Genomic DNA, 20,218 nt, shown 5'->3' with positions numbered 1-20,218 from the left:
CAAAAAACGGATGGGGACAAAAATAAAGTAGAATAGGAGCAATACACTTACAATATATTTAAATCGTGTAGTAGATATGCGGATTTGTAAGCATTACGAAATAGATCCACAGAATACCATGTGATGAAATCAGCTTCTGTTTCATATGAAACAATAATGAATATGGAAAAATTTACCCCTCCCAATATGCGAACAAAAATTAAGCAGCTTACGAACAACATATTTACAATGAAACTCGATAAGGGCAATAGACACCGGAAGGTCATAATCAGGAACATAATTTTCACTTGATAACTATCACATAGTCGAAATTGTAGTATTTGGTTTTACAAATAAAAAGGTGTACTTTACCAACAGACTATCAGACCAACCTGTAAAGTATAAATGGAAAGTATTATCAACTGGTAACCGTATTTTGAAAAGCAAGCATACAGATTATCCTGCCATGCTTTTACTGAATTCGAAGTTCACTATCACGCTATTAGGAGCGCTTTTGTCGGTCTCTGTTTCCATATCGTAACATGGGCCTTACACTTCTGATATTGTGCTGTTCTGTAAGTGCACTTCTCAACATCCGACTTTTAAGTCGGAATGTTTATTTTTTTCCACATATTGATCCTGTTTGATTCGATTGTCTTTGAATTTTAATATTATTGTTGTTGCTACAGCATTGCTGGTTACATTGATGCTGTTTCAACTCTTGTCGTAGGTTTTCGTTGGTAGCCGGTGAATGCCTCTTTTCATGCTTCCGTTGTTTAAACCCTGCAAGCCACGCTTGTTACTTCATTTGCAGCTCCTGGATGTAGGTTTACATCCATACAATACGAACGGACATATCAGTGTATATGTGAATCAGCAGGTCGTTGCCGTGTATTTTAACACAATAATTGTAATAGGGTCATTGTTCTTGTTACTGTACTATAACATTTATTTGCTTCAAGCATTGCTGATTGCTGCTGTATTCCGAGCGCATTTTGACGGAGTAGATGTTACGTCGAACAAAATAAGTCAAAGTTTACCCAGAGATACAGTAACAGTTTTAATATGTCTTTTAGCCCAAGAGCTTTGGCTACCAGCGCGTAGAGATGTGTCGCGTGAGGAGTGTGTTTAGCAACTGTTCAAGATTTATTTAAGTTTGACGTAAAATGTGTGTTGACTGAATTTCTACATGGCATCATGTTATTTTATAAAGAAAAGTTGTTGTCAGCTGGACAGCTTAAACGTCTCAGCGAACATAAATACAGCTGTTCTAGTGCAAGTCTTTTAGATCCATTATTACAACCTTGGTGGAATTGGTTGGTCAGCAAACTGCCAATTTGGCTTGCACCCAACCTCATCACTGTGTCGGGTCTTATTGTGAATATACTAACAACTCTCATCCTTATATATTACAGTGCAGATGCGAAGACCGAGGTAATATTATCCCGCAACGAAGGTAAACTTTAGGTTGTTTGTGTCGGTTTGTAATATCATTGAAACTTTTTCAGGCACCCAGATGGGCCTGTTTCATATGTGCTCTTGGACTCTTCGTGTACCAAAGTTTAGATGCAATTGATGGTAAACAAGCTAGGCGGACAAATACCTCAAGTCCATTAGGAGAGCTGTTTGATCATGGTTGTGACTCAATTTCAACCGGTAAGAACTTGCTTTCAAAGAGGTTTCCAGTGATATTTTGTGGTTCAAATGGATTATTTATTTTGAAGTATGTATTGACCTACTTCATTTGTTCCTGTCATGCTCGTGAAGCACCAATTTCACTAATGACAATATACAAATTTCATATCGTTTACATGAGATGACAGGTTTTTATTTATTTATTTCCAATACGTTTGTGGTAATCATCGAGGATCTGAGGCAGGACTCGGAAATTGTTAACCTCTTGTTTATCTCCTGTTGCACGCGTTTTATTGTGCAGGATGACATTTATGTTTGTTTACAACATAAATTCCGGTATCTACAAATGAACCTTATCACATATACATTTGAGACTAATTCAGCGTTTCATGGAAAATTGCTACAAATGTAACACATTTTATCAGTGTACAACAGTCATCACCACTTTAAGTTTGCTGTATTTTTAAACATTCTTACAGAGCTTTGTATAATTTTCAGTTTTTGTGGCCTTGTCAGCGTGCATAGCAGTGCAGCTGGGTTACTATCCAGCATGGATGTTCTTCCAGTGTTTCTGTGCAATGACACTATTCTACTGTGCCCATTGGCAGACATATGTCTCAGGTAAGCTGTATAGTAATTTGGCTAGATAAGTGTTTTCATTTTTAGGAAAGAAATTGTAAGTTGTACATATACATTTAAATACATCATCACACTTGTAGAATGTTGTAGGAAAGTAAACATGAAATAAAGTAACTGAAGCAACAGGTTCACAGTTTACTGCTCATTTGCAACAGACTTGACTGTTAAGCCTGTAAATTGCAACATTATTTGGAAGATCTCGTCAATTAATTTGCGGTCAGTTGTGTTGTAGATTATCTTCAAAGTTCTTGAGTGTTTTTCAGTGTCAGTAATAATGGCTGTAACTTGCCTTTGCAAAACATACTTTTATTTTTAGCCTACTTCATATTTGATAAGATAATGTCAATACAAAGTGTATATACAACTGTGGATATCAGTTACTGCAATTCAGATCATTTTGAACCACTGTTCATAAACAGGATACAGTATCCAATAAATATCAGTTAGTATGCATTTGGTGCTTTCAGATCTGAGAGTTTCTACATACTCAGCTACGTAGTCATTGAATGAGAGGGCACCTGTTTCTGTTCTAAATTGCTAGTTAAATTTGAAGGTAACTGAATAATGTCAGAATTATTTTGCAGTCGTGTTACAGTGAATACTTCATTATTTTTTAAATAACGCTGGACTAGTAATAATTGTGGACAAAAAAACACCATATAGTACCACGTGAAATGTCTCTTTGGTTACCTTTACAGCTTGCTCATTTACACAGTAAATAAAATGGAGGATAGGCTACAGTCTTGCCTGACTACTATCACAACTATTGACTCCTTTTCATGTCCTTTGACTCCTATAATTATTTTCATTTCTGCACGAACTGCAAATAACCTTTCACTTACTGTAGTTTATCCCTGGAACTCTCACAGTCTCATGATGTATTCCAGTGTACATCAAAAGCTTTTTCTAAATTAGCCTAACAAATTGAGTGATCTTGAAGTTTTAATTGTCACCTCAAAAACATTAAGTTACACTATTAATTCTTTGTTTCTTTGCAGATACATTTCTGCAGTGCTGGTATGTATTTGAGTTCTGGTGCCACAGTATCAAAGCATGCAATTGCAAGTGCCACATAAAATTGTGCAGCCCATTGACAGAAGGCAGTGTAATGGATAATTTGTTTTTTTGTAGCAGCTGGAAAATATTGCAGCTGTGGCAGACTAATCCAGATGGCAAACTCTTCTTAATTGGCCCAGCATGGCTGCAACATTTCCACTGCTGCTGAAAATATGTTACTGCATGACATTCGAGCTTATCAGTGGGCTGTGCTATTTCGATTTGATTCTTTTACCTGCGTGTTACAGAACTGTGGCCTGGAGATTTTACTGTGTGCCAGTACTACAGACATGTACCTGCAAAGAAATAAAAAATTAATATTGTAACTTAATTTTTTTGAGGTATTAATTAAAATTTCATTACTACTCTTTGTAAACATTTGTAGGTTTCTCTTTTTTCAGTCAGGTACTTTAATGAAGGACGAGTCCATGGCCTCATGTGGCTGTACTCATGGTACCACTTAGGGGTGTCAATTTGTTTACGTATGTCAATAGCAATTTTGAGTATACCTCACTTTCAAATAAACATCACAAATGCGAATATGCACTAAGGCTGTAATACAGCCACTATTTTGTAATTCAGATGAGCACAAGCGGTATACAAGTAACAGACTAAACAAATGAGTGTATTGTACCTGTATTCTATTGTTTGTTTTGTTCTGTTTGATATTTTTATCTCTTTCATCTAAGATACATTGTATGGTAAGTAGTGCCAATCATTTTCCTACATATGTCTAGAACCTAGAATTACTCCAGATTGGCTTGTGTGTCTTTCCATCCTTCTGTGGATAATTCCTGTTATTATTTTGCAACCATAACTTATTAATTTGATGGTTTGGGAATTTTTGTGTGTGTCTGTACGTTCCTTCTTTGATGTTGGGATCATTGCATTCATCTTGAAGTCTGATGAGGGTATTTCACTTTCTCATAAATCTTGCACGCCAGGTTGGCTTTTCTAAGATTTGATAATTCCGGGGAATATTATGTACTCCAGGAGCCTTGTTTGGGCTTCCTCTATCAAATTTTTCTCGCAGTAGCATATCTACCCTCTCATCTTCATCTGCTTCTTCTTCCCTGCCTGTAATATGGACTTGCAAGTTCACTACTTTTATGTAGTTTTTTATGTATTCCTTCCACCTTGCAGCCTTTTCTGCTTCACTTGGTAATGGTTTGCCATGTAAGCTGTTTCTCATTTCTCATAAACACATTTTAATTTTCCTGTACATGGCATATATGTTTTCCATGGTGTTCCATCAGGGCAGACACTTTGCTTATGAAGCAAAGTGCGCTTCAAAACACACGCCGTTCCTCTATGACCATCTCTTTAGTTGGCAATGGATCTTCTAGTGCTGCTTCTTGTGATCCAGGAGCCTTCCCTTCCCTGCCTATCCCATCAAAAGGTGGTTAGGTTCACCGACTTGAGTTGAAACCCTTTCCCCACTACCTGGTCTGCCCTAGGACTGATGTGGGTGCTTTCACCGCCATAAGCTGTTATTTTTTACAGCAGTTACTGAAAACACATTTGGCAAAGCAGACTCCATGAGTAAATGTGGTTGGGTTCACTGTCTATCAAAGCTGTTTCTGCCTGGTCTGCAGTCTTTCGTGCCTGTGCCGTCTTGTTGACATCCTGGTGTCCATTCCCCTTCAGTCTTTGAATATGGTTCAGGGAGTCATTTTTCATAGGGCAGTCATCCTTTGAACTGATGAGGAACACTGGGCCAGTTTGGAACAGTAGTGTGTTCATTTTTTTTTTTTTTTTTTTTTTTTTTTTTTTTTTTTTTTTTTTTTTTTTTTTTTTTTTCAGAACAATCACATCAGTGCCAGCACTTTCATTCTGCCATTTGAGAACACCCTCCTGTTGAAAGCCAAGGTTATGGTTAATTGATGTGAAGTGAATCTGAAAGCCAGCCATCCATGAAGTGTTTTCGATGTTTCTGGCACACACTGTCCTCTCTTGATCATTTGTCCTACACTGAGGCTTGTTAGAAATGTGACAGTCTTCACCCTGTGTCTGTGGCACCTAATGTTGCCTCTGTTACATCCTTTCCCCCTCCTCGTTATCGCACTCCCTCTCCTGTTCCCTTTCATTGGTTCCCATGGCAGCCTATGGATGCTTCTCCCTTTATCTGGCTGGAGAAGTGTCCACCTTCTTCGGCACCTGCCTATGATCAGTTCCACTCTTTCCGGTGTTTTCCAGATCATAGGTTTGCTGCCACAAGTTGGTCACGGGACCCACAGCCCTTGTGCCCCAAGGTTGCCCAATGTCTCTCAGTTCCAGATCTCATAGAAGCGTGCTCTGTCTCCACACCCTGCCCTCCTCTATGTAAAAAAAAAAAAAAAAAAAAAAAAAGAAGAAGAAGAAGATGGTGACTTGGCGACGTGATTGGCTTTGGACTATTGGCCTCAGATTTGGATCTCCGTTCCATGCTTATTCAATGCAGTTGTGACAGGTACTGCCGTCACTTTCTGAAGTTGCAATCCCTTATTTCCTTTTACTCTGCAGCTTGTGTCATTCTCCAGGAATCTCATTTTACTGATGCTCACTCACTGACCCTTTGTGGGTTTCTTGCTTTGTCAGAACCAGGTAGACCCTGTGACGGCTTCTGGTGGCATTTGCATGTTGGTTGTATCGGGCATTGTTAGTATGTAATCCCCCTTGGTGCCACACTGGAAGTGTTGCTGTCCAGGTCTACCTGGAATCTGCAGTCACCGTTCACAATCTCTAGCTGCCTTGTAGCAGGCCATCTAAGCCCATTGCTCTAACTTTCCAACTTCAGCAACTCCCCCCTCCCTTCCTCCTCCTTGTGATTTTTATGCCCATCACCTCTTTTGGGGCAGTGTATTTTCATCTAGTCAGCGTCTCCTCATAGAACAGTTTCTTGCAGACCACAAGCTGTGCCTTTTTAATGACAATTCCCCTATCCACTTTAGTGCCACTTAGGACACTTTCTCTGCCCTTGATCTTTCACTCAATGGCCCTTGCCCTCTCCCTTCATTACACTGGTCGCCACACAATGAGCTCTGTGGTAACGATCATTTCCCATTGATCATCCCATGCCCCTCCCACCTCCCAATGGCCAGGCTACTCCGCTGGACTTTCCATCCTGCCGATTGGCCTCTATATACCTCCCAGGTCATGTTTACCCCCACTTTGTCACATTTTATTGATGAAGTCATCCGTGATGTGTTTGATACAGTTATTTACACTGCTGGCCGATCCCATTGTGGAACACAGGCATTGCTATCATCATCTGTGATCACAGTCGAGTCGTGTAATGCCGTAAATGGCACCTGTCCTCAACCGGTCTTATCTCCTTCACTGTGTTTGTGCCAAAGCACATTAATTAATCAGAGGAAGTGGGTTTATTGGGAATGCTTTCTCTCTTCACTAGGTATTTCTGTCTCTTCATCACAGGTGTAGGCGATGCTCCACACTCTCCAAGGTTGCCAAAGGCCGTCTCCATCAGGCCTTGTACTCCTGGGTGGCCTTTGTATAGATTCATTAGTTCTTGCAGAAAACCTTGCAATTTCAATACTTATTGGCTGATCAGTCTGAGAAATATCCCCTGCAAGTTACTTGAACAGATAGTGGCTTGTCAGCTCTCTTGGGCCCTCGAATCTTAGGACCTTGTGTCTCCATACAAGTGTGGCTTATGGGAGTACAGTCTCCAATTGATCACCTGCTTTGTTTGGAAACCACATTTTGGCAGACCTTTTCTTAGTGCCACCAGCTTCTCATAGTTTTCTTCAATCTTCGTAAGGCGTACGATGTGACTTGGCACCATCACATCTTTCGTACATTCCCTGAGTGGGGTCTTTGGGATCCCATCTGATTTTTATTTAGCAGTTTCTGCCCCACTGGTTGTTCAGAGTTTGGATTGACACCATTCTCAGCTGTCTGTGGACCCAGGAGAAATGGTTCAACAGGGCTCCATATTAAGCACCCTTCTTTTCCTTACACTGTTAATGGACTGCCACCATTGGTGAACGCTGATCTGTATGTGGATGATTTCTGTATCTGGGCTAGTTCCCACTCGGTGGTCTCTGTGGAACAACAGCTCCAGGGTGCCATCTGCCATGCTTCCACATGGACACACTCACATGGTTTTCAATTCTCTCCCCTTATTCAAGGGTTATGCATTTCTGTCACTGTACTACGAACTACCCCGATCCAAAGCTGTACTTCGATGTCCAACATCTGACCATCATCAACTAGTTCCATTTGTTGGGTCTTCTTTTTGACAACAAGCTTAGTTGGTTGCCCCATAAACTAAATGCCCTCCTCTTCCTTGTCCACACCTCTTGGGGCATGGATTGTTACACTCTTCTCCGCCTTTATTTGGCCACAATTCTGTACCATGTGGGTTACGGTTGTCAAGTTTATGTGACACACTGAGATACCACACAAGAAGAGTTTGCAACAGTTGTTACCAGAAGTAATGTGGACATCCGTCTGCAGCAGGAACATCACTGCGCCCAAACCAATCATGCTACCCATGAAATCATGCCCCCTGGAGCAGCAGCACCACCAGGAAGAAAGACATGCGCTTAAGTAACCATATGTGAGCAGAAATTGGTAGTTGCAAGCAGTAAGTCCGGGTGTTGCTAGGGAGTTCATGTCTTCAAGTCGTCGAGTGAGATAGATAGATAGAGTGGCCAATAGAGAGACAGTGGTCAGTCTTCAGCAGAAACAGAACAGTTAACAGAATTACCGTGTATGGACGAAGATTGCCTGCCTAGAGATCTCAGTGAGTACTGTTAGTTTGTAACAGTTCTTCGAACAGTACATCAAGACAGAAGATTAGTTTTCTTCCAACTTTAGTTCAGAGAATATTATTCAATTTGCCAGAATGAAATTTTCACTCTCCAGCGGTGTATGCACTGAAATGAAACTTCCTGGCAGATTAAAACTGTGTGCTGGACTGAGACTCAAACTCGAAGTCTTTGTCTTTTGCGGGCAAGTGCTCTACCAACTGAGCTACCCAAGCACGACCCATCCTCACAGCTTCAATTCCACCAGTAGCTCATCTCCTAGATTCCAAACTGCACAGAAGCTCACCTGTGAATCTTGCAGAATAGTCTGTGGCTAAGCCAAGTCTCTGCAATATCCTTTCTTCCAGGAGTGCTAGTTCTGCAAGGTTTTCAGGAGAGCTTCTGCGAAGTTTGGAAGGTAGGAGACGAGGCACTGGCGGAATTGAAGCTGTGAAGATGGCTTGTGCGTTGTGCTTGAGTAGCTCAGTTGGTAGAGCACTAGTCCGTGAAAGGCAAAGGTCCCGAGTTCGAGTCTCGGTTCGGCAGACAGTTTTAATCTTTCAGGAAGTTCCATTATTTAGTTTGTGTCCATGCAACTGTAGTCAGTGCAGGACAGATAGGCTAAATCTGCAATCTACAATTGCTGTTCCAGTGTTACCCAAAGTTAAGTACTATATTTTATTATTCACTATTCTGTGTTACTTTTGTAGTGTGTGTGCTGCCCTAGAACCTGCACATCTGTCCTAGTGGGATACACTTATCAGTGTTTTTCAGTAGCAGCAAATTTTCATGAAAGTGGATGCATTCAATCCACAACAGGTTATGGCTCAGGCTGCCTCTTCCACACTGCTCCTCTTCGGCCTGGTCCATCATTGTTGTAGCAGCGGCCCCTTATTAGTTAGAGGGCCCGCACAAAAGACAACCAAGGTGGGCTGCCGACCTCCCTTCAAGAGCTCAGATCAAAACATCGCCAGTGGATGTAAACAACAACAGACTTTCCACATAAACACGGAACTAATTAGTGAAAAGCTATGTGACAGAGATCCACCAATTGGAACTAATGTGACAACATGTAGCACTCTACTGAATTGGTGTTATAAGCATGCCAGCAGAGTCAGACTGGCAGTGTGTACCTACAGCTAGGACAGCTCTGGTCAATACCTACGCCGGCTCTAGCATAGTAGACACTCGATGTAGCATTCAGTAGAACACTGTACCCTTGTAATTGTGTGGAGTAGTATTTTGGTTATTATTTTCTTTTCATTGTCTTGTACTCTTATCTGGCTTTGCTACCACAAGAATTGTTGTGCTTCTTGTTGTTTGGAAATCAGTGAATGCCAAGAAGGCATTTTAGTTATAATAAAGTGTGTTCAAACTTGATTGTTAGTTCTTTCCTGCTGACCGCAGGACACTACAGTTATGGTATCCATTTGGCCACTAGTGTCTTTTGCACTAGTGCTATAGTCTTCTGGTTATCACTGTGAAAACACCCCACCCCCGGTCCCTGTTTTGTTTCAACAGTCTCAGCTCCTGGTTTCCTTAGCCCTCACTATCTGCTCTTTCCTTACCAACCCCCCCCCCCCCTCCCCCTCCCATTCTTTTCTTTTTGCGGGTTCGGCATGTTGCCCGCCCACTGTCCACCCTCGGGCAGGTTTACCATTGTTGCTCTGCCTTGCTTCTCACCACCATGATTTCCATCGTCCCTCTTTGTCTTGTTTTCCACGTTTTCTGCCGAACACCACCTACATCTACATACATACTCCGCAATCCACCATATGGTGCGTGGCAGAGGGTACTCCGCACCACAATTAGCATCTTCTCTCCCTGTCCCACTCCCAAACAGAACGAGGGATAAATGACTGCCTATATGCCTCTGCACGAGCCCTAATCTCTCTTATCTTACCTCTGTGGTCTTTTCGTGAAATATAAGTTGGTGGCAGTAAAATTGTACTGCAGTCAACCTCAAATGCTGGTTCTCTAAATTTCCTCAGTAGCGATTCACGAAAAGAATGCCTCTTTTCTTCCAGAGACTCCTGAAGCATTTCCGTAACAAATCTAGCAGCCCACTTCTGAATTGCTTCTATGTCCTCCCTCAATCTGACCTGATAGGGATCCCAAACGCTCGAGCAGTACTCAAGAATAGGTCGTATTAGTGTTTTATAAGTGGTCTCCTTTACAGATGAACCACATCTTTCCAAAATTCTACCAATGAACCGAAGACGACTATCTGCCTTCCCCACAACTGCCATTACGCGCTTGTCCCACTTCATATTGCTCTGCAATGTTACGCCCAAATATTTAATTGATGTGACTATGTCAAGCGCTACACTACTAACCTCTTGGTTAGTTACTCGACCCCAGGTTCAGATAGATCTCTTCAGGGTCTGATCTCTCCAATGGTGTTCCATTGTTTGTTCTGCCTACTCGTATGAGGGATTTGGGTTGGTGGTGTTTTTTTCACCAATGGCTCTTAATCAGCCATTCACACGAGATATCCCTTCACATGTTTTGTTGGCACAGAACTCCATCTCTTGCCTGCCGTATGTAGCGTGTTTACTGCAGAATTGATGGCCATTTATCTGGCCCTCTGATTTATTAAACAATACTTTCTTACTCCCTCTTTATTAAACAGTACTCCCTCACCTGAGTTTTTTTATGTATGGACCTAACGAGGAGCCTTCAATCAATTGCCCTGTGTTTTTCCCACCATCCCTGGGTCTCTGCCATCCATAACCTTCTTGCCAATCTTGAACATGCTGCATGTGCATTTGATTTCCATTGGGTTCCCGGCCATCTGGGTATCGTGGGTAATGAGCATGCTAATTGTCTAGCTGTGTGGGAGTGGCCGTGACTCCTCCATGGATGGATTTGCGGCTTCACGTTAAATTCCTTATCACTCAGTCCTGGGCGAACTCTTCGAGAGCTGGCCTCCTCTCTAATTAACTTGCAATGAAGGTGACTCCCGCCATGTAGCATCCTTCTCTCTGCCTCTTCCAGCAGGAATCTACCATTCTCTGCTGCTTTCATATCAGCCATAACAGGTTGATTCTTGGTATTTCACTGCATATTGAGCCCCAACCATCCCCCTCCCCGTTTGTAGTTGTTGCGGCCTCCTTGCAGTGATCCATATTTTGTTGGACTGCTCCTGCCTTTTGGCTCTTTGCAATAAATATACCCTCCCACTCTCCTTATCCTGGCTGTTAGTGGACGTCCCTTGCATGGTTATGTTCATCCTCAGCTTTCTTCACGAAAGTGGTTTGTGCTCCCAGATTTAAATCCCTGAATTTCCTTCCGTAATTAGAGTCCCTCGATTAACATTGGCATTGGTTTGGAAGACTTTGCCTCCATGCTGGCCAGGTTTTGCCCCTTTCCCTCATGTTTTGTCTGTTCTTTTGTTCTGATTTGTTTCCCCTTTTCTTGTGTCTTTTTCCCTTTGTGTTGTTCCCATTGTGTTGTGATCACGAAATGGTTTGGGGATCGGCATGGGTTAATGGGTTAGTGGCGGTGCCGCACTCCATTGCACATAGCACCTCTGGGCCGCCACCTGCTCTTGCCCCCTGCCCCCCGTTCCCCTTCCTGTTCTTTACTCTTCCTGCTCCCTTGCCATTCCTTCTGCCTCTTTGTTTGCCCATTTTCCTGTCTCATTGGCTGGAGTGAGCTGTAGGTGCTGCCCCTCCCTTAGTTTCTCCCCCCTGCGGGTCCGGGGGTCAGAATAGGCCCGAGGTATTCCTGCCTTTCTTAAGAGGTGACTAAAAGGAGTCTCACATGTTTCAGCCTTTATGTAGTGGTCCCCTGTAGGGTTTGACCTCCATTTTTCAAAATTTTTCCAAAGAGTGAGCCAGTTGGGAAAGTGCACCTTACATGGTGCATCAGTGTCCATCGTGCATTGAGATCTTTACCCCACTTTCTCATTCTCGCATTTCCATCCCGCCCATTCTCCATCTCTTGGCTGAGGACACCTTCCTGTGTGCGTTATCCACCATGTGCTATGCATTGTTGCTTTCTGCGTCGACAATGACCCTGGATTCCTTTGCACTTGATATCCAGCACGGTAGTCAGTCCGTTGTGGTGGGATCGCCATGTACCCTGTTGGTTGTAGCCCCCTGACCACACAGTGATCACTCAGCTGATGTCTGCGCCGTGAACTCCCCACGTATGCCAAAGAGTAGATGCATCACGACACCCGGCAATGGGCATCCTGCCAGGTGGCCTTTGCTGTGGCTGGGTGGCACCTATGTGGAGGGGGGGGGGGGCTGGTCAGAGTGGGTGGCATCAGGGCAGATGACACGCCATGAAGCATAGTCCATCATCTCTTGCTGGTGAAACACCAGCAGTCTCTAAGCATTCATGAGCTCAATTCAACGCACAGAAGTACGACCACAAATCGTTCCCCTCCCTGGCCACACCATGGGGGGAATGTCAGGCTAAGGATGGCAATGGATATTATTTGCCCAGATATCTTCTATGTTCAAGAGCTGATTGGGAATCTTTCATGATGATGAAGCCTCAGTTTTTGTTGAGCATTTAGAGGACACGTTTGGGGAGGTGGAGGGCTTGTCCAAAATGTGATCTGGGTCAGTCTTGGTCAAAACAGCATCGTCTGCCCAGTCACAAACATTACTCGCCTGTGACAAGCTGGGGGTGTTTCTGCAACCATCACGCCCCATAAGAGCTTAAATATAGTCCAGGGTATCATATTTCACAGGGATCTCCTTTTACAGTCTGACGATGAGCTACGTGCCAATTTAGAGTGGCGAGGTGTACATTTCGTCCAGCATGTCCACTGGGGTCTGAGGGATAATTGGTTTGCCACTGGTGCCTTCGTCTTGGCCTTTGAGGATGATACATTGCCCGAGAAGGTCAAGATGATGGTCTATCACTGATGGTTGAGCAGGTGACTACAACAATTGTTTCTGAAGCAGAAAACGCAATCCCTCACTCTTTAGGATGCCCCCGGCGTAAGGCAGTCCCTTGGTGGTCGCCAGAAGTCGCTGAAGCAATTAAGGAGCATCGGTGAGCTCTACAGCGGCATAAGCGGCACCCGTCAGTGGAGCACCTCATAGCCTTTAAACAGCTCTGTGCCCACGTTCGCCAACTTATCAAACGACAGGAGCAGGAGTGTTGGGAGTGATATGTCTCAACCGTTGGGTGCTGTATGTCACCTTCCCAAGTCTGGGCAAAGATCAAAGTCTTTTCGGGTACCAGACCCCAACAGGTGTTCTGGTGTTACCATAAATGGCGTGTTATCTACTGACACAAACGCGATTGCCAAGCACTTTGCTCGAGCCTCTGCATCAGACAATTACCCCCCAGCCTTTCACACTCTCAAACGGCAGCTGGAAGGGAGAGTCCTCGCATTCACTACATGCCACTGTGAATCCTATAATGCCCCATTTACAGAGTGGGAGCTCGTCAGTGCCCTTGCACATTGTCCCGACAGTTCCTGGGCCTCATTGGATCCACAGCCAGATGATTAAACATCTCTCATGTGACTACAAGCGACATCTCCTCGTCATCTTTAACCAGACCTGGTGTGATGGCATCTTCCATTGCAATGGCAGGAGAACTCCATCATTCCAGTGCTCAAACCCGGTCAAAACTCGCTTGATGTGGATAGCTATTGACCCATCAGCCACACCAATGTTCTTTGTAAGTTACTAGAACATACGGTGTGTCGGCAGTTGGGTTGGGTCGTGGAGTCGTGGCCTACTGGCTCCATGTCAGGGCAGCTTCCGCAAGGGTCGCTCTACCACTGATAATCTTGTGTCCCTTGAGTCTGCCATCCATACAGCCTTTTCCAGATGGCAACACTTCGTTGCCGTCTTTTTTGACTTACGTAAAGCATAAGACATAATCTGGCAACATCATACCCTTGCCACATTGTATGAGTGGGGTCTCCAGAGCCAGCTCCCGATTTTTATCCAAAACTTCCTGTCGCTCTGTACTTTCTGTGACCAAGTTGGTGCCTCCTATAGTTCCATCCATATTCAGGAGAATGGAGTCTCGCAGGGCTCTGTACTGACTGTCTCTCAATTTTTGTGGCCATTAACGGTCTCGCAGCAGCTGTTGGGCCCTCCGGCTCACATTCTCTTTATGCAGATGACTTCTGCATTTCGTACTGCTGCTCCAGTACTGGTGTTGCTGAGCGTCGCCTACAGGGAGCCATCCACAAGAACCAGTCATGGGCTCTAGCCCATGGCTTCCAGTTTTCCGCCATGAAGACGTGTCATGCATTTTTATCGGTGTCGTACCGTTCCTCCGGAACCAGCATTTTACCTTAATGACGATCCACTCACTGTAGTGGAGACAAATCTATTCTTAGGTTTGGTTTTCAACACTTGTTTGACTTGGCTTCCTCATCTTCGTCAGCTTAAACGGAAGTGTTGGCATTACCTCAATGCCCTCCACTGTCTGAGCAACACCAACTGGGGTGCAGATCGCTCTAAGCTGCTGGTGCTCTACAGAGCCCTTGTTCAATCCCGCCTTGACTATGTGAGTGTTGTATGGTTCGACGGCACCTTCCGCAATGCATTTGCTCGACTCATTGCACCATTGCGAAGTATTACTAGCGACAGGAGCTTTTAAGATGAGTCCGGTGATCAGTGTACTGGTGGAGGCTGGAGTCCCTCCTTTGAAGATCAGACGTGCACAACTGCTCACCAGTTATATTGCACACATTCATAGCTTTTCTGAACACCCTAATTACAGTCTTCTTTTCCCAACCACAGTGGTTCACCTCCTGCATAGGCGGCCCAGTTCAGGGCTAACGATTGCAGTTTGCGTGCGATTGCTTCTGTCTGAACCGGAGTCCTTCCCTTCACCACCTCTCCTCGAGGTTCATTCACATACACCTCCATGGTGTAGCTGTAGGCTGAAGCTTCGCCTGGACCTTTTGCATGGCCCTAAGGACTCCGTTAACCCCGCGGCTCTCCGCTTGTCACTTCCTCTCGATTCTTGAAGTGTTCCAGGCCTCTGAAGTGGTTTACATCGATGCTCAATGGCTTTGCCTTAGTCCACAGAGGCCATACTGAACAGCATTCGTTGCCTGATGGCTGCAGTGTATTCACTGTAGAGCTGGTGGCCATATCTCGTGCACTTCAGTATATATGTTCATGCCCCGAGGAATTGTTTCTTGTGTGTACTGACTGTTTGAGCAGCTTATAACGCTTACTACCCTCACCACGTTTTGGTGGTGTCCATCCAGGAGTCCCGTTGTTCAGGGGTGTTTGTGTCGGCATCCCAGGCAATGAACTTGCCGACAGGCTTCATGGAAACTGCTTCTGGAGATCTCTGAACCTGACGTGCGTTCTGACTTAATGCTGCAGGGTTTTTCGGCTTTGGGAGACAGAATGGCATAACAGTACACACAACAGACTGCATGTCATTAAGGAGACTACGAATGTGTGGAAGTCTTTCATGCGGGCCTCTCGCAGGGAATCAGTTGTCCTCTGCTGGCTCCGCCAGGGTTACCTCTTGCGCTGTGAATACCCGCCTGAGTTTTTGGTGCGGCGCCCGGTTGACAGTGGCCCATATTCTGGTGCACTGTCCCACTTTGACTGCCCAGCGATGAAATCTTGGGTTACTGGACTCATTGCCACTCATTTTATCTGACAGCGCTTTATTGGCTGATTTAGTTTTGTGTTTTATTTGTGAGAGTGGATTTTATCATTTGATCTAAGTTGTACGCATGTCCTTTGTCCCTCTGTGTCCTCCACCCTAGTGTTTTTAGGGTGGAGGTTTTAATGTGTTGCAGAGTGGCTGTCTTTTCCTTTTTATTCTCGTGGTCGGCCAGCCACTGTAATCTTCTTTCTTGTTTTACTCTCTTCTGTTTCTAGCATCTCCCTGTTGTTTTCTTGTCCTCTTTTGTTCCTTTTAGTGTTAGTTGCCTTTCCTTTGTTCTTGTGGTTTTTCCTTTCTTTCCGTTTTGTGTTATATGTCTTGTCTGTCTTATTCCCATACTTGTGGCATTGTTTTATTAGGAACAAAGGACCGATGACCTCGTAATTTGGTCTCTTCCCCCGTCTTACCAACCAACCAACCTTCGTTTCTGCCACCTTAGATCCTGGGACTGATGACCTCACTGTTTGCCCCTTGCCGCCCCCCCCCCCCCCCCCCATCCCAAATACCAGTCTCACACTTGGTGGAATGATGTGTAATTCTGCAGTGAGGGACAGGAAGGTGGCTAGACAAAGTTTCATTCATTGCCCAATGGATGAGAATGTTGTAACTTATCAAGTGGTGAGGCCATAATTGAGGATAGCAGTTGGAGTAAGAAGAGTGGAATGAGTTTCTGAACTCCATCAGTTGATACAAAACTGCAAGTAAAGTATGGGAAACCATTTTGAATATTTCCTGCCACTCTCACAACTGCCAATAGCAGTTGCACTAGAGCGGGGATGCCTTCTAACAATGACGGGAGACATCATCTGGACATGGCTGAATTTCGTATGAACATTATGGCCAATCATAGTTATCATAACATCATTCTCAGTAGCTAGGTGGGAAAGACACTGGAGTATATGGTTATCCAGTGCCTCACTTGGGCTCTCCAAACTAGGTCACTACTGAGTAACTCTCAGGGTGATTCCAGGAGGTGTCGGTTAACCTAACCCTGCTAGAAGCAGCAATTCAGAAAGCTTTCCTATGTAAACAATGCCTTGTTGGTGTATTCTTTGATTTGAAAAAGGCTTATGACACTATCTGGAGGCGTAATATTATGTTGTAGCTCTACAAATAGGGTCCTGAGGACGTCTCCCCCACTTTCATACAGTCCTTGCTATCAAAAGTTATTTTAGTTACAGGGTCAGGTATATCACATCTGAACCTTAAACACTGTCCTTCAAGAGAGTGCTTTAAGCTTAATGATGTTCACCAACACTATAAACAGTATTATTCCTTATTTGTGCACGGCTTGTCCACCTGTGTGTCCTGCAACCTTGCAACAGCTACTTGACAATTGTGTTTGATGAGCAGGCAGTTGGAGTAATGGGAAAACATCACAGGTTTCAAGTTCTCTATGGAGGAAACTGTTTTTTGTTGAAAACAGTTGCTCCCGCTCTTTTTATAGGGGGATACCTTTCTTACTTTTAAGGAAAAGGTGAAATATCAGTGCCTCACTTTTGATTAAAGTCTAATGTGGCTATTGCACCATGGGTATATGAAATTAAGATACCTCAAGTCTTCAAATATCCTAAAATGTGTTAGTCATAGGTCTTTGGGGAGCAAACAGTGCACACTTGCTCCAGTTTTATAACCCTCCTTGCAGTCCTGGTTTGGATATGGATGCTAGATTTATGGATCAGCAAGGCATTAGTGCAATAAAATGTTTTATACAGTTTACCACAGTAGTATTAGGCTGTCAACAGTGATTTATCAAACAAGTCCAGTTCCTTGCTTGGGTGCAGAGGCTGGTGAGCCTCCACAGTCAGTTCGACATCTCCTCATGGTACACTTAGTGTACAGGGCTCTATCTATCCCGGAATTGCCATCATCCATCTCCATTGCCTAGCTGCCACTGGAATGTTTGTTCTATAACCATCCAAGGGCAACAAGACCTTTCGGGATCCATGTGAAGCAGAGCTTTGAGATATTACAGGTGGATGGGATTAAGGTCCGAAGTCAGGGGTGGAATATGGGATCCCCCCCCCCCCCCCCTGCCTTCTAAAGAGCTCCATGTTAATTGTAGAATGGATACAGGAAGGATTATACCTCAGATTATATTTTTAAAACTAAATTCTACAAGATTTTAAATCCCCACCCTAATTTCATTTGTGTTTACACTGATAAATCTAAGCAGGAGGTTTTATTGGTTACGCTGCCATGTTCGCCAAATATGTCCTTAGCAAATTTCTCCCAGAGCAGTTTTCAGTTTACTGTGCAAGTTGTTTGCTATCCATAGGGCATTGGAGCAGATAACACAGAAATTTCTTATCTGCTCTGATTCCCAAACTACCCTTCTTACTATTGGTCAGTTGCACCTAGCAGATGGGATGGTGCAATATTTCTGAGACACTCCTTCTCTTTCAAATGCAGGAAAAGGAAATATTTTTCTGCTAGGTTGAGGCACAAACGGATTTGAGGAAATGAACTTTCTGATGTGGATGCCAAGGGGGCTAACTTCTTTTAGCCTTCCGATTGCTGTGCATCCCCCTGCAGGCAGTCACCACATACATGACCCGGAAGACCATGTGTTGATAGGAAGCTCAGTGGCTGAAAGTGAGGAAAGTAAGCTGTGGACTATGAAACCTTCAGAGTGACCCTGGTGTACCTCCACCTGACCACGACAAGCTGAGGAAGTGACTGTTAACAAGGTTTAAATTGGGACATTGCCTCTTAGCACATGGCTTTGTCTTACAAGGAAGGACCCACTAATTTGTCAATGATATGGAAAATGTGTAAATACAGCATAATTTAACTGAGGTAGTTTTATGTGACACCACGGGGGCAGACCTGGCTATCCCCCAGAACCTGTCCTCTATTTTAAATGACAATGAGACAAATATGGTTCAAGTTGTAAGGTTTTGTGTGTTGTCAGTGACCCTTCCCAAAATATTGGGTGTGAGATTTTTAGTGCATCATGGAGGGGCTTAATCATCCGTCATTTCTAAGTAGTCACCCAGTCACGGCACTCTGGCCCCTTTAAAATGTTTCTGTATTGGTAATTTATATTGATTTCATTCTGCCATGTACTTTCTGTAGTTTATGGATGATCTTTTATATCGCAGAGACAGGCTGGACAGTGAAGGGGGAGGCGTGTTTATAGTGATAAAAAGTGCAGTAGTATCGAAGGAAATTGACGGAGATCCAAAATGTGAAATAATTTGTGTGAAGGTCACGGTTAAAGCAGGCTCAAACATGGTAATTGGATGTCTCTATAGGCCCCCTGGCTCAGCAGCTGTTGTGGCAGAGCACCTGAAGGAAAATTTGGAAAATATTTTGAGTAGATTTCCCAACCATGTTATAGTTCTGGGTGGAGATTTTAATTTACCAGATATAGACTGGGAAACTCAGACGTTTATAACGGGTGGCAGGGACAAAGAATCCAGTGATATTTTTTTAAGTGCATAATCTGAAAACTACCTTGAGCAGTTAAACAGAGAACCGACTCGTAGCGATAACATATTAGACCTTCTGGTGACAAACAGACCCAACTCTTTGAAACAGTTAATGCAGAACAGGGAATCAGCGATTATAAAGCGGTTACTGCATCGATGATTTCAGCCGTTAACAGAAATAATAAAAAAGGTAGGAAGATTTTTCTGTTTAGCAAAAGGGACAAAAAGCAGATTTCAGAGTACTTGACCACTCAACACAAAAGTTTTGTCTCAAGTACAGATAGTGTTGAGGATCAGTGGACAAAGTTCAAAACCATCGTACAATATGCATTAGATGAGTATGTGCCAAGCAAGATCGTAAGAGATGGAAAAGAGCCACCTTGGTACAACAACAGAGTTAGAAAACTGCTACGGAAGCAAAGGGAACTTCACAGCAAACATAAACGTAGCCAAAGCCTTGCAGACAAACAAAAATTACACGAAGCAAAATGTAGTGTAAGGACGGCTATTCGAAGGGCGTTCAATGAATTCGAAAGTAAAGTTCTATGTATTGACTTGGCAGAAAATCCTAAGAAATTTTGATCTTCTGTCAAAGCGGTAGGTGGATCAAAACAAAATATCCAGACACTCTGTTACCAAAATGGTGCTGAAATAGAGGATGACAGACTAAAGGCCGAAATACTAAATGTCTTTTTCCAAAGCTGTTTCACAGAGGAAGACTGCACTGTAGTTGCTTCTCTAGATTGTCGCACAGTGACAAAATGGTTGATATCGAAATAGATGACAGAGAGATAGAAAAACAATTAAAATCGCTCAAAAGAGGAAAGGCCGCTGGACCTGATGGGACACCAGTTCGATTTTACACAGAGTACACGAAGGAACTTGCCCTTCTTGCAGCAGTGTACCGTAGGTCTCTAGAAGAGCGTAGCGTTCCAAAAGATTGGAAAAGGGTACAGGTCATCCCCGTTTTCAAGAAGGCACGCCGAACAGATGAGCAGAACTATAGACCTATATCTCTAACTTCTATCAGTTGTAGAATTTTGGAACACGTATTATTTTCGAGTATAATGACTTTAATGAAGACTAGAAATCTACTCTGTAGGA

General features: G+C 43.7%; 1 protein-coding gene across 3 annotated transcripts in view; it reads left to right on the top strand.

The window, feature by feature from the left end:
* Nucleotides 1-1,068: 1,068 nt before the first annotated feature.
* The window catches only part of LOC126253347 (cholinephosphotransferase 1), a 160,385-nt gene continuing 141,235 nt past the window's right edge, over nt 1,069-20,218 (top strand). For all 3 annotated transcript variants that reach the window (XM_049954616.1, XM_049954617.1, XM_049954615.1), the window contains exons 1-3: nt 1,069-1,413; nt 1,488-1,635; nt 2,113-2,235. In XM_049954616.1, the coding sequence (XP_049810573.1) occupies nt 1,177-1,413; nt 1,488-1,635; nt 2,113-2,235 (508 nt within the window). In that variant the 5' untranslated portion in view covers nt 1,069-1,176. The remainder of the gene's footprint in view (nt 1,414-1,487; nt 1,636-2,112; nt 2,236-20,218) is intronic.

Source organism: Schistocerca nitens, chromosome 4 (assembly GCF_023898315.1).
Source record: "Schistocerca nitens isolate TAMUIC-IGC-003100 chromosome 4, iqSchNite1.1, whole genome shotgun sequence".
In the NCBI taxonomy this organism is placed as follows: Eukaryota; Metazoa; Arthropoda; class Insecta; order Orthoptera; family Acrididae; genus Schistocerca; species Schistocerca nitens.
This window is presented reverse-complemented; position numbering and strand designations above follow the sequence as displayed.